General features: G+C 36.3%; 2 protein-coding genes across 3 annotated transcripts in view; one reads left to right on the plus strand and one right to left on the minus strand.

The window, feature by feature from the left end:
* Window positions 1-1185: 1185 nt before the first annotated feature.
* Window positions 1186-9402, minus strand: LOC136838361 (uncharacterized). 2 transcript variants are annotated; one of them, XM_067103270.1, is made up of 9 exons: window positions 9306-9402; window positions 6922-7081; window positions 6382-6537; window positions 6023-6137; window positions 5020-5141; window positions 4156-4294; window positions 3488-3643; window positions 2113-2264; window positions 1186-1623 (listed from the first exon to the last, which is right to left on the minus strand). In XM_067103270.1, the coding sequence occupies exons 1-9, from the start codon at window positions 9358-9360 to the stop codon at window positions 1467-1469; spliced, it is 1212 nt and encodes a 403-aa protein (XP_066959371.1). In that variant the 5' UTR covers window positions 9361-9402; the 3' UTR covers window positions 1186-1466. The 2 variants fall into 2 exon arrangements, with proteins under 2 accessions (XP_066959371.1, XP_066959370.1); XM_067103269.1 differs by having other exon boundaries at window positions 1333-1623; window positions 6382-6549.
* Window positions 9403-12620: 3218 nt separating this feature from the next.
* The window catches only part of LOC136834727 (uncharacterized), a 223422-nt gene continuing 222358 nt past the window's right edge, over window positions 12621-13684 (plus strand). Inside the window, exon 1 of the mRNA XM_067097319.1 lies at window positions 12621-12761. The gene's annotated coding sequence lies outside the window, so the exon portion shown is untranslated. The remainder of the gene's footprint in view (window positions 12762-13684) is intronic.

Consider the following 13684-nt stretch of genomic DNA (forward strand, 5'->3'; position numbering starts at 1 on the left):
ATGAAAGGGTGCAGAAGGGACGCTGCAAAGAACCTTAAGTCAAAGAACTTGCCTTAAGTAATGCCTACAGTGTACCGCGTGAGGTACACTGATAGCACTACTTCGTAACTTCCATACAGGGATCCATTAAAATCTTATCACGATACTGCCAGAAAACTTGATGTTGTTCGTATGCTTCTTAGTTTTACACAGATGAGATTGACAGTATCGTGTTCTCCAGAGGCTTTGTTTCACCATTGCTGGAGAGTTGTTTTCCTGCTTGGATGTCTACAGCCAAGGTCTAGACCTTGTCTGCAGTCTTCAGGAATCTTTATTCTCGAGATAATATTGCTGGAAGCGATAGTTCCACGAGCATCATACATTACCTAGCCCCCACCCCCAAATAATGATAATAAAATGAAATAAGATAAACGTTTGTGTCCGCCAGGAGCTCACGTGTCACGATAATATTTTTGATGGGAAATCGATATGAAAATGACCCAATAAATCTTATCTCGCTCCCTGATTCTGCGGGTCACTGATTGACCTCACTAACGTTTTGTACTTTTGTGGCCAATTACCTGAGCGTATCTGCCACACCTGCAATCGCTGGGTGTTGTACATTGGATATTGTCATGAAAATGATATTATAAAACATACGTTGAAGGAGAGGGTGATTGAAAATTTCGCCTGGTTAAGGATACTCCGTTCACGCAAGCTTATAAACACTGTTTTCCAATTCACATATCTTACCGTACTTTTCCTTCATTTTTTTACACAGTTCTTTACGGTCACAAGGTTTTAATCCGGGTGGGAAGATATATATGTGTGTGTGTGTGTGTGTCTGCATTCTAATAATATTCTCTTACAGTGCATAGATTACTTCCGGTTCGAATTCATAGATGCTTTGATGTTATGGCTCCCTAAACATGGGAAATTATCAACTGTGATTTTTAAAAATCTTCAGCAAATTTACCTGTCATTTCCCTTTGATACCCATCTGCTAATTCGTGGATGTCTTTGTCAACAACTTAACGTATGGAAATAGATGTAAGTTATCATGCTTTTGAATAAGCATGAAATATGAGTGCATTATTTATTAGACTGCTCATTTGTTCATAACTTACACGAAAACATAAGTAATTCATCATGTGTCTTATTTATTTGAATGTTCAAACAGGGCAAGGATAAAATAAAACCATGTCAGACGAACCGGAAAAAGTTATTTTGAAATCATTCATAACATCAGAATCAGATATTTTAGGTCGAAATGACGTGAGGGCTAACTTAAATCTTCGCTTGCTGTGGCGTAGTGTCGAATACTGGCGCAGCCAAAGCAGAAGGAATGAAAAAAGTTATAATTTTACATTCCTCACCCTTATGATTTTCATTATTAACTCGTTCCTAATTCGTCAGATACTTGAAGAATGATTTTCTTCCAGCGGTGACCGTTTTCCTGGCTGCGACCTTTGATGGTGAGGACGACCTCAGACGTGAGAAAGGACGTCCTCCAGCAGGCTGCACACGACCCCCTCTCCGATCTTCATGACGTAGTGGTGGAGGCTTCCCAAGAAGGTGTTCACAAGAAGGTTGTACAGAGGTGTGTCGAGCGGACCAGCCCCTTTTTCCTTATAGTGGATCGGGCTTTAAAATAGAAGAGAGAGAGAGAGAGAGAGAGAGAGAGAGAGAGAGAGTTATTAACACTAGTATAATCTCAATTAACGCAACGTTAACACAGAGAATGACTTTACTGAAATGGATCTTCAGATCATAGCTAAGTAACGCATTCTATTCTGTTCATATGTACTAATAACTGTGAATACGGATAATGGAATAACCTTCCGTTATTTAACTTTTTCATTTTTTTTCGATAAATAAATGTTTCTGAACAGAACCATAGTCACATAAATTCTGTTCCAAATTTACCACATTTACCTGCAGGGTCTCAATCGATAAAACAACCCAACCGGTAAGTCGTTAACAAGACATTTTGAAAACTATCTGTATAATGTCCATATCAACTTGTGCACAGAGAGAGAGAGAGAGAGAGAGAGAGAGAGAGAGAGAGAGAGAGAGAGAGAGAGAGAGAGAGAGAGAGCTCAAACTGTATACCTAATACGCCCAGGTACTCACCCCAATTCCGTGATGTTGCACCTGGCCAACGTGATGTTCTGCCTTAACAGGAAAACGTCCGTCTCAAAGCTAAGGTGAACGTAAGACATCTTGATGGCGTAAGTGAGCTCTTTCCCGAAGAGAGGGAAGTTCAGGTCAAAGGAGTAGTCAATCTAAAGATAAAATAATTGGATTTTTTAATAAAAATGAAGGATTACAAGTTGACAAGCTATATAAATAAATAAATAAATAAATAAACTAAATCCATGAACAAATAAGTTTTGTTTAAAGTTTTTATACTTTTCTTTAACGTCTTTCAGAGATGAACGTAACATTCTAATCCGCCCATAGGTTAAATGATAAAGCAAGGAGAAAATTAAACTTCCATGACCTAAGTATCGAATGAACAATAAATTATTTAATATATGAGAATTTCCAAATCATTTGATAATCTTACTTTTTAGGAAGAGAACGTTCCTTAAGTCAGTGTTAGAGATTGGCTGATAATTCAATTTTTCTTACAGGTATGATTTAGGTATGAAAAACCACGCACCTGCCTCTGTTCTCTCCATATAGAAAAAACAGGCCCTACATTGGAGATAGCAAATCAGCCAACTGATAGAAATGGTTTTTCTCCGGATGTATTTATATGAAATTATGTCTCGAATGCAAGATACGAGCGTGCATATGCTATGCTGATCAATAAACCAAACCACCGGTCTATTGTGAAAATCACGACTCCACCTATGCGACACATAAGTGAGCCCATTATGATATTTTTATTGCAGTTCGATGATGTATTTTTGAAAAGAGCCAGTTCGTGACAGACCGTAATCGCTCTCTAACCATTGGTTGATAAAACGCTTGCCGGGTCAAATCATAGTCAGTATGGTCGGTATAATTCCAAGGTCATTCCATAGGTCATTGTGGTACCTCGGGGTACTATTTTGCAGGTCGTAATTCAAAAGAAATCGTGAGCTAAATCGATAAGTCTAGGGAGTAACTGGTCACTGCTTCGATCGAGTCAACCGCGCAGTAACTTGAGGGTGTCCAGCCATGAAATCAACGGGAACGTTAGAGTTTCCCTTCGGGTTAATGTAGCGATAGCTAATTCTCTTACGCATAATAATAATAATAATAATAATAATAATAATAATAATAATAATAATAATAATGCAGAATGCAGAACATCATTAAAAAGCCTTATACTTCACTTACAGTATAAGAGGCTTATAGGCCTATAATCTGGATAATGAAATAAAAACCTTTTCTTCTACTACATATCTCCAGAAATGCAAGGTAAAAATAGTTCCATCTTAGTCGGCAGTTAAGAAATAATGTATAGACAGACAGACAGAGATAGATACAGAGACAGACAGATAGAATGCCGAATTACCTCAAGGTCATCAAATCCAACTTCTCCATCCCAAATGATCTCTGCTTTGAGTCCAATAAATCTGGCGCTCATATTACCCGCTCTGTGGATGGTCGAGAGCCCGCCCAAGGATCCTTTGTGAACTGTCACAGAGCCGTCCACCGTCGTGTTGAATAACTGACATGGTCGCCACGGTAACGCAAAAATGAAATACAATATTATGAGTGATTTTCAAAATGCTCGCTTAATAAACGAATATCGGTCTACACATATGAATATTTACAGAAAGTTGTACTTGTTCACATAGTGTTTTCTATAATAACAGATACAAGCATACATACATACTATTACACACACACACACACACACACACACACACACATATATATATATATATATATATATATATATATATATATATATATATATATATATATATATACATATATATATAAACATATATAAACGCACCACACGCATAATATTAATATACATTCATACATATACATGTATATATATGTATATAGATATATACACACGAGGAACTTTTGGTAAAATTTTTAAAAATCAGACATCCGGTCAAAGTTGTCTCAACAAAGAGAAACCCGTCATAGAAAAAAAAAAAACTAAATGCAAAAGGTAACACTTATAATTCCTAAGAAAACGAAGTCCCGTCAGTAATAACTTACGGTTAAACTAAAATTATCACTATCCTTGGGAAGGTGCAGTGGATCGAGGTTGTCCTTCAGAATGAGTTGCCTGATGTCAGCAAAGAGTCGATCGAAGAAATCATCTATCGAGTCTCCATTTTCGTAGTCATCGTCCTCTCTGAAGGGAGATGCATTTGAATGTTTTCTAAATTCCCGACGCATGCGTGAACAGACGATCTTCTATATAGGTCTAGTTTAGTTCTTAAATTTAGCCAGCCTTAGTAAGCTAGCATGGGCTTTGGTTTAGTGTTAGGATTCATAAATATAGCCTTGTGGTAAATAATGACATCATGTTTTTTGCCCTGTGGACGAGCAAGCGTCTGCATGTAAAATCAGTATAGTCTAATGTCGTATTATTATTATTATTATTATTATTATTATTATTATTATTATTATTATTATTATTATTATTATTATTATTATTCAGAAGATGAACCCTATTCATAGGGGCCATTGACTTGAAGTTCAAGCTTCCAATGAATATGGTGTCCATTTGAAAGAAGTAACAGAAGGTAAATAAGAAATACAGAAAGAGATCAGTTGCTAGATAAGAAAAAAATAAATTCATAAATTAGTTAATAAATAGATGAAATTGCAAGTAAATTATGAAATACAAGGAGGATTGCTTTAGAGTAGTAATGCATTGCACCTTAGCTTGAATGTTTGAGGTTCCAGTTACACAACATCCTCAGAGAGACTGTTCCCGCTAGTGTCAAAGTAGCTCCCTCAGACAATATGTAGAATAATTCATCACCAGAAGTGTATTAGATGTTTGTCTATCCTAATATACGTTCATATTTATATGGATGCAAGAATATCTAAAAAATTTCACTAAAACTATACCCTGTTGCCTCAATTGCTGCTGTGATCTCATATGCAACGGCCTTTTCAAAGTAGCCCTGGTAAGTTGCTTTCAGGAGCTCAACAATTTCGTCCTCAGCTAGCCGTTCTTCCTCTGATGATTTCTGAGAAAATTTAGAAAGATGCAAATGAAAGTTAAAATGATTGCTAGCACATTTTTCAAATCTAGTAAAAACTTCCTACTTTATTAATTAATAAACTAGCAGTATTCACAATACGGCCTTAACTTTTGTTCAATCATTAATTTATGTTCACTTCTGCTGATTGTACATCCAGCTGTATTCTCGATTAAAATACTTGATTAATTATTATCGTCTTTATACGTAGTAATAATATCAATCTTTACTTTCTCAACCGTAATTGGTTAATAAATTTAAGTTCTCTTTCCTCTTAGTTTAGTTTCTTTGTTCATCAGAGACAGAATGAATAAACTCGGCTTCCTTGCGCAAGCAGCGAGCATATTTTTTCTTCAATGTGACACAAGGCTTCCCCCGTTTTTGCTGCATAAGGCAGCGTTGGTCAACTCAGCCATTCATATACCATACAAAACATGTGACAGACTTAAGTTCAGCTAATTAACATTGTTTGTACTGACAATATTTGATTTTTCTGCGCACACCTGAGCGCAATATTTGGTATAAGAAGTCCTGCGTTGAGAAGTTCTTATGACCTGGAGTTACCTTGACAGCAGCTGATAACAAACGATTTGGCTGATTATCGCAGATACTCAACTTCTTCCCAGGAGATTATAAAAGAATTACCAAATTCTTTTTCCCTATGAAGTAACGTGAGAAAAAGGTGACATTGCTGTGAACCAGTATCACTGAATAAAATCAAAACTTCACGGTGAAAGTTTGAAAATGCAAGTATTTACTTTTGTGTGAAAAAGTGGTATACTGTAGCACACAGTTACAGAAGCTCCTGCACGTGAATGGAATAGTTGCAAGTATTCAAGGTGAACCCACTTACGGTGTCAGATACTTACACCATCAGACTTAAAGTCAAATAGAACATCCACTTCATCAACCTCCAAGAGGAGTTCTTCTTCTGTCAATGTGAATGTGACACCAATGCCAATAAGCAGATTTTGTATCTCAGAGCTGTGAAGAATTAGTGTGATGAGTTAATAACACTCTCACAGACGGTCAACTATTCAGAGCAGGAAAATATCGAGTTATAATCAAAGAAGTTAATGATAGGCAAATGGAACCAATATTAGGTACAGAGAAATGATGATTGAGAGGAGTAATTTGCATGATTGGGAGGTAAACTATTTCATCAGATAATTATACCAAGTGAAAAATCACAGCAATTAACACTTAAAATACATCATAATTACAGTACCTGGATTCACCTAGGGTAATGTGACTCCCTGTAATTTCAAGTAAGGGTACATTTAGCCTAATGGCCGTCCTCATAAAAAGCACATTAGAATCGACATCCTCAATGGTGAAATCGGCCATGCCTTTCGCGTTCATAGCTGAGTGCTGACCATATGTTCTGGAAGGAGATCTGTCGTCTCATGATATATATACTGTTTAAAACTCTTGTTTTACTAAGAAAGTTTTTAAAGCATGACTAGGTTAATTGTCGAATAGTTTGACCTAACCTGATTACAGTGAGTGAATTGTACTTATTCTAACAAGTGGTAAAATTCGAGGAGCAGCACAAAATTTCTGAGGAAAGGCAAAATTGCTAATGATAACTACATGCAGTATGTCATTCAGGTGCTTATTCATTAACAGCTAATATACGCAACTGCTCTACCATTACTGCTTCGTGAAAATGCACTGTTTAGCACATCTTACACTTATTCCAGCATCTTTTGATTATGGGCGCTTAGCTTTTTGTATTAAAATTAACACCCGTGTAATTTACACTTACGTTATTTTACCGATGTTATCTGGTAACGCCAGCAAAGGGATCCCTACAGGATCTAAAGGTGGAACGCCTATTTCTGGCCATCCCCTGGAAAGGTGTTTGCGAAAGGAACAGATGGCAGAAGTCACCAGCTCATCCAGAGCAGCACTTCTGGAACCATTGCCTGGCCACACATGAAAAAAAGATGGATGCATCAATCATAAGTAGAAAACCAATCAACGCAGAATTGGCAGAATTTAATTTTATTTCGTAAACTAAGACAAACGAAACTTGAATAGATGGAAATATCCTAACCCGGGTTTACTACAACTCGAGATACGCACAGACACACACGTTCACAAAGATTAGCACACAGGTCAGTAATCAAATTAGAATAGTCCATTTTACAATTTTTCCTTGACCATAAATGATTACAATTTTATTTTGCCCATATATGAGAAATTTCTTCTGAGAAACAGACAAACAGGAACACCCCGAAGGTAGAGGCAGTGTGAAAAACAAGAACTATCCTGTTTAGCCATGGACTCTCATGGAAATACTGAACAGTTGAAATCTAGTCATTTCCTGTATTTCTCTTGTAAAGACTAGAAGAAGGACACTTTTAGGTCTTTAAGTCTTTCAGCTTCGTCTCTGGATCAGGTCCTCTGTTTTACTTCACTAGTTATCTCTTGGTACGGAAAACTAATGTTTAAAGCAAAACATCATAATTCCTTTTGCCAACTTGAGTGCCTCTCTCTCTCTCTCTCTCTCTCTCTCTCTCTCTCTCTCTCTCTCTCTCTCTCTCTCTCTCTCTCTCTCTCTCTCATGCAGTGTTATCTAGTTATATTCCTAGGTTTCAGTACGAGTTCCATCTCTCCCAGAAAATGAATAGTAATAACTAATTACAAGCCCAGTCATCAGTTTTCGTCTGTTTATGAACTTCATAGCTTGGCTTTTTTTTTTTTACCTGGCCCTACTAACTTTAGTCTTTAAAGAAGATAAAAAGAAACCATGTTTTAGTGATTTTATTAAATTCTGAAACATCTGTCAACCTTTTACTATGTAATCATCGTAAGATTACGAGTTTATTCCTAATTCTAAATTTATTTATATGTTACTGCGATAATGTTTGCCTGACTAAGCTACTATTATTACTAACTATTATCCTTCTAACAGTGCTGCTTAGTTAAAATTTTATATGCCGCACACACACACACACACAGTCGCACATAAGCACACGTGCACACAGATACAGAAAGGTTTTTGAGAGTGTCTTATCAGCACGTAAACAAGTTAGCTGGGAAATTAGCCATATGATGGTGAGAATGGTACCTATAACAATACTTTTCAATTCTGTGTCTTTTTTAACAAATGGAATAACCCTAGATGAATGCTAACCATTATTATTATTGTAACTTCACACTCATTGTTGAATCTTACTGTTATTGGTCATATAATTACTTTTATTTCTCTCTGGACTGTAACCATGAAAAAACTTTGACAATTTTGTAGACGTTGCCTTAAAATGAGAAACACTACCATAGAGAAACTAAAGGTCCGAAATGCCACCTTGCGCTACACTTGTCCCTATCAAAAACATTAAGCGAGATAAATCTTCACTCCCTGGTTGGCAAAAGCCATCGAATGGATCACTTTCAAATTTCTTGTCAATTTGCTATGAGGTGGCTTCTGGCGTTCCTGAGTCAAGTTTCCTTATTGTTAATTGTTAGACTAATAAGAACATTTTAAGGCAAAGAAAAAAATCAGTTTCGCCTTTTCGCCGGAAGCTGATTAGACACTGTGAATTGTGTCATGAAACTAAAAATATGAAAGTGGAGTTACTATCATTAACCCTCAATACTAAAATTCTTCTTTAGCTTCATTTTTATTGTTAATTATGTAGTAGTAGTAGTAGTAGTAGTACTAGTAGTAGCAGTAGTAGTAGTAGTGCATATAATTAAAGGTCAATGTCTTACCAAGCAAGTTTCCACAGAATTAAGACTAGAAAAGACGCAAAATACAAACATATAATGATCAATCAATGAATTCATAAATTTATCAGTTAATGAATTCATATGATGATCAATTAGTGAATTTTGAAAAGTTGTCAGTTAATGAGTTCACATAACGATTAGTTAATAAATTCATATAATGATCAATTAATGAATTCAAATAATGATCAATTAATCCATTCCTGTAATGACCAATTAATACATTCAAATAATGATCAGTTAATGAATTTATATAATGATCAATCAATGAATGCATATAACGATCAATTAATGAATTAATTCAAATCACGGGAACTCAAGCAAAGAAACATGAAACCTGACATGAGCCAGCAACCGTAAAAAGTAGCACGCATACTCCAGTCACCTTGCAGTTACATAAAGGAATATTAAAATTACCTCCTTTCAGAAGAGCATAAATTGCCAGACACAAGAGAAGTCCTTTCACACCCATCCTGACGGAACACCTGGCGACGAATAAACCTGTGTGAAGATATGAAACCTTACCTGAGAAATGTAATCAAAAAGGACAGGTGATACGAAGGTCAACAGTTCTCAGGATAATAAAGTCTTTGTATTTTTTTTTATTTTTGTTTTATTGGAAGCAATACTGAAGATACGCTGAAGAATGATGAGCTTTGCCAAAGACCAAAACTGTTTCTAAAATCTTCAACTGAAAATCCTAATGGACAGTCAATCGACTGCAAACCTGAAAGGGTTCCCAAGGGAAATCAGCCCAGAGAAAGCGACAAATAAATACATCTGAGGTAGTAGAAAATAAAACCGCTACACCTGAAATTTAGGAGACGTCAGCAGACAGCAGGAATGAATTTGCTACTCTCTTGAACATTTGGAAATCAGAGGATTCCACAACTGTTGTGGAATCCTCTGATCTATAAAAAGACAGATGATTTCATTGCTCCTAAGATTACTACCGTTTTCAGAAGATTGGTTGGACTTGAAGCTTTTCCTTCCATTCTGAGGAAGGGAATTATTGCTGCATCACCAAAGGGACTAAGTCTGTCCTCGTGCCCCTTTAAATATAGGCCAGTTTCAATTACCCTGTTTTATCTAAAGTTTTTGAAAAGGGGCTCTCTCAAATATCTTTGTAGGTTTGTTGAAGATAACCTGCTACCAGCATTACAGTTTGGGTTTTGTAAAGGTTTTGGTACCTGTGATGCACTCTTGTCAATATGTCAATATCTATACCCTTACAGAGTGTTCTTGATGATGGTGCAGAGGCATGCATGGTCGATCTAGATTTCAGTGCTATATGGTTCATACATTTGACCGTATGAATCATAAAGCTTTTACCTAAATGCTAAGATAACTGTGAATTGGTTGATCTTTTATTAATATTTTAAATGGCTTTTTAATAGCAGAACCTGAAGTGTCTGTGTTGATGTCCAGAACAGCAATTTTAGTGATGCCAATTCAGGTGTTCATCAAGATTGGTTCTTGGACCTTCTCTATTTATTTTCAATTCTAGTGACATGTGGCAAGGTCTGGAGAACAAACTGACCGCATGCGCCAATGATGCAACATTTCTAGCTGTTGCTCCTTCTCTGTGATTGATTGATTATGAAATTTAGGTCTTGAAGACCAAGCACCGGAACCCATCAGGGTTATTCAGCGCCGTAATGAAGGTGAAATATATAAATTAATGATATGATTGATAATGAATAGGTGAATGATGATGTACTAGTAAAATTAAGTGTTAAAATATGAACTTAAAAAATGAAGAATGATATTAGATAGAACCAACAAAAAATAAGTATATATTAAACTCTTATATTCAAAATATATACTTAGTATAAGAATAAATATGACTAAAATCTTTATTAAATATACTGAAATCATATCTCATTAAAATAACCAGATTCTTTCAGATAACTCATAAGGTTATCTACCTCAACGTCATCATTTAAAATTTCTAAAATAGTCTTCCCAGTTAGTAAGTACTTTGCCCTATGGCGATTAAATTTAGGACAGTGCACCAGTATGTGCTGGCGATTAAATTTAGGACAGTGCCAATCCTAAGCCGTGTTAGGATGATCTCAAATCTTCTGTTACGATTAAAACCCGAACTCCAAAAATCGATACTTTTTTCTAATGTTTCTGTACCCCCTATTTGTGGATAAAATGTGGTCACGGAATCCATAAATAGGAACGCATTCATGAACGGAGTTGGGTTTGAGGCATAAAGTGTTCTAAACAAAGTATGGTAGTTAGTCGATCCAGAACACTTTTGCCTTTGCATCCTGATTTATATTTAAATGGTACAGTTTTAAATGTCAGTGTATCCAAGATTTTAGGTGTAACTTTTGATGAGAAATTGCTTCCTTTCTGTCTCAAAAAGTTGGTATCTTGCGGAAATGGTTCGGAATGTTGCAGGATGAAGCTATTATATCCAAGTGTTTTGACTCTTTTCTTCTTCCTTGTTTAGAGTAGTGTTTTAAATGCGGTCCTCAGGTGCTGACTCTCATCTCAACTCTTACATATTTATGTCTTCATTCAAGTTTATTTTACCAGCTCTTAATGCTTTCTTGTGGCATAGATGTAGTATGTTTGTTGCGACAAACATCCTCTGCCCACCTCTCTACCTGAACAAGCTGTTTTTGCTCGCAGCATTAGACAGGCTGCTGCTGCAACAGTGTGCCGTTTTCCAGCAACAGGTTTAGTACAACTCAGTTTGTTAGAAATCTTATCTTAGCTACAACTATGATGTTGAATAGTTTACCTAGTGCACTTGCAGAATCTTCAGATCTCCAAATATTTAGGTGAGAAGCAAATTCATTCAGGCTTTCTCCTGACGTCCCCTGAATATCAGGTGTATTGGTTTTATTTTCTATTTCCTCATATTTATTTATCTATCACTTTTTCCTATAACTTGTCTCTTTCTGCAGTCTGATTTCCCTTTGGACCCCTCTCGGGTTTAAAGACCGTTGATACTGTTCATAAGGGTTTTCACCTGAAGATAAAAAAAAAAAAAAGAATGTCAAATAAACAGGGTGTTACTCTGGAGCTAGACGAATGAAGTGGCTGAGATTGAATTCCTTGCTGCAAAAATGTTTGATCTGCCTCCGTTATGAAGTTTCTTTCTCTAATATTTAACAGGATGTAGTGTTTTTGTTAAATCCATGAGCTACAATGGCAGCCATATTGGATTTTCCATTTATATAGAAACTGCTCGAAGGAGATAGCTCCATATTCAACTGGATATTATCATGTATAATCAGCAGGGAAATCAACCACTGTATATCAAACAATGAAAGGTCTATCCTAAAGACTGCATGGCTAAATAGGTGGATGATTCTTGTGACTATCATGCATCGTTCAATGATTGACTGTCGGAGCCTATAAATCTCCTTTGTCAGATTTGGAATTTATTTTATCCCAGAAACTCTTTTAGTTCCCGAAAAAGCCAAAAGTATGAATTATGTGCTACTGTAACGAAACATAGAATGCATGTGTTTAGGGAGTACCAAGTGAAGAGGCAGAGAACCTTTAAAAACATCGACCATCGATAATTCTCGCATCGAGAGCCAACAGGCAACATTTACAGTTAAATGAAAAATAAGCCTCATTACTTTTTTTAAAATAAAACTTTATATGTATCAATACATATACATTATATGGATTTTTAATTAACAATTTTAAAGTCATCTTATTTTTTGTTATCATTTTTAGTGAATCTATAACAATTCAGTTATCAATGAATGCCTTGTGTATTTGTTTACAAGCTCTTGACATAGAGAAGAAAAGGGAAATGTTGGCATTACTTTGACAATTATTGATTTATGTTGGCATTTAGCAGTTTTCCCCCATCCTGGAGTTCAACAGACAAATTAAATGGTATGTAATAGCTAGTGAAAAGGTGAAAAACCATGTAAGAACTTTTCAAAAACTCCCGGAAGTGGGGTTGCCGTCACCCAATGTGTTTAGGTTACTTTGTCACGAGTCCCATTACGTCGATGTATATTTATCATTGTTATAAGTGGTTAAGTTTCGTAAGCGGTTTAAGCTGTAGGGATAGTTTTAGTTTAATTCCCCCATGGAGAATTAGACAAAGCTTGCCGTTTTTATGTATATTTTGCCGGCTATTTCCCATCTGGATTCTAGACTACTGTCCACCTTTTCTTCCATCAACCAAACCTACGCTAGCCTATTGGCTGTTATTTAGCTGAATATAATTACACGTAGTTTCCATAGGCTAATTATACAAAGATGAGCGTTTTAGCCTGATTTTAAACCAGGTGTTCAAACTTGGAAGGGGCAACAGTGCCTTTGGGAAATTGTAAGGCCAATTGCCAGGCTACAAAGTGCATGGTAGGCTAGTTACAAGATTTCAGGCAAGGCACAAATATTGTATATTTGCCTTAGTTTTTATTTGGCTTTGTGGATTTGACTAAAAGGCTTATGCTATTCTGACATTAGGCTAGGCTATAGCCTAGCCTATGATAAGTAAATTTCTTGCCAAACATGAAACAGCCCGGAATAGCCTAGGGGTTCTCAGTCCGGTGTAGTTTGCAGGTCAACAGGATCAGGCTCTAACACTACTTATGAATGGAAGGTTAATCCATTGTTTCTGATGCTTATTGTTACCTGGCATGGTCCAGGGTGGGGCAAAGCACCCCTGGCTAGGCCAGGGCACGGCCTCCTAAGCAAGGTGAGGAAGGTGAGGTCTGGTTAGGTCAGGACTTGGCATTCTAGGAAAGGTTAGGTTTGCTTTTGTCTGCGGAACATGTTCCTATTGCTCTACAGTTGCCCCTCCTTTA

The sequence above is a fragment of the Macrobrachium rosenbergii genome, chromosome 4, assembly GCF_040412425.1.
Source record: "Macrobrachium rosenbergii isolate ZJJX-2024 chromosome 4, ASM4041242v1, whole genome shotgun sequence".
Taxonomy (NCBI): domain Eukaryota; kingdom Metazoa; phylum Arthropoda; class Malacostraca; order Decapoda; family Palaemonidae; genus Macrobrachium; species Macrobrachium rosenbergii.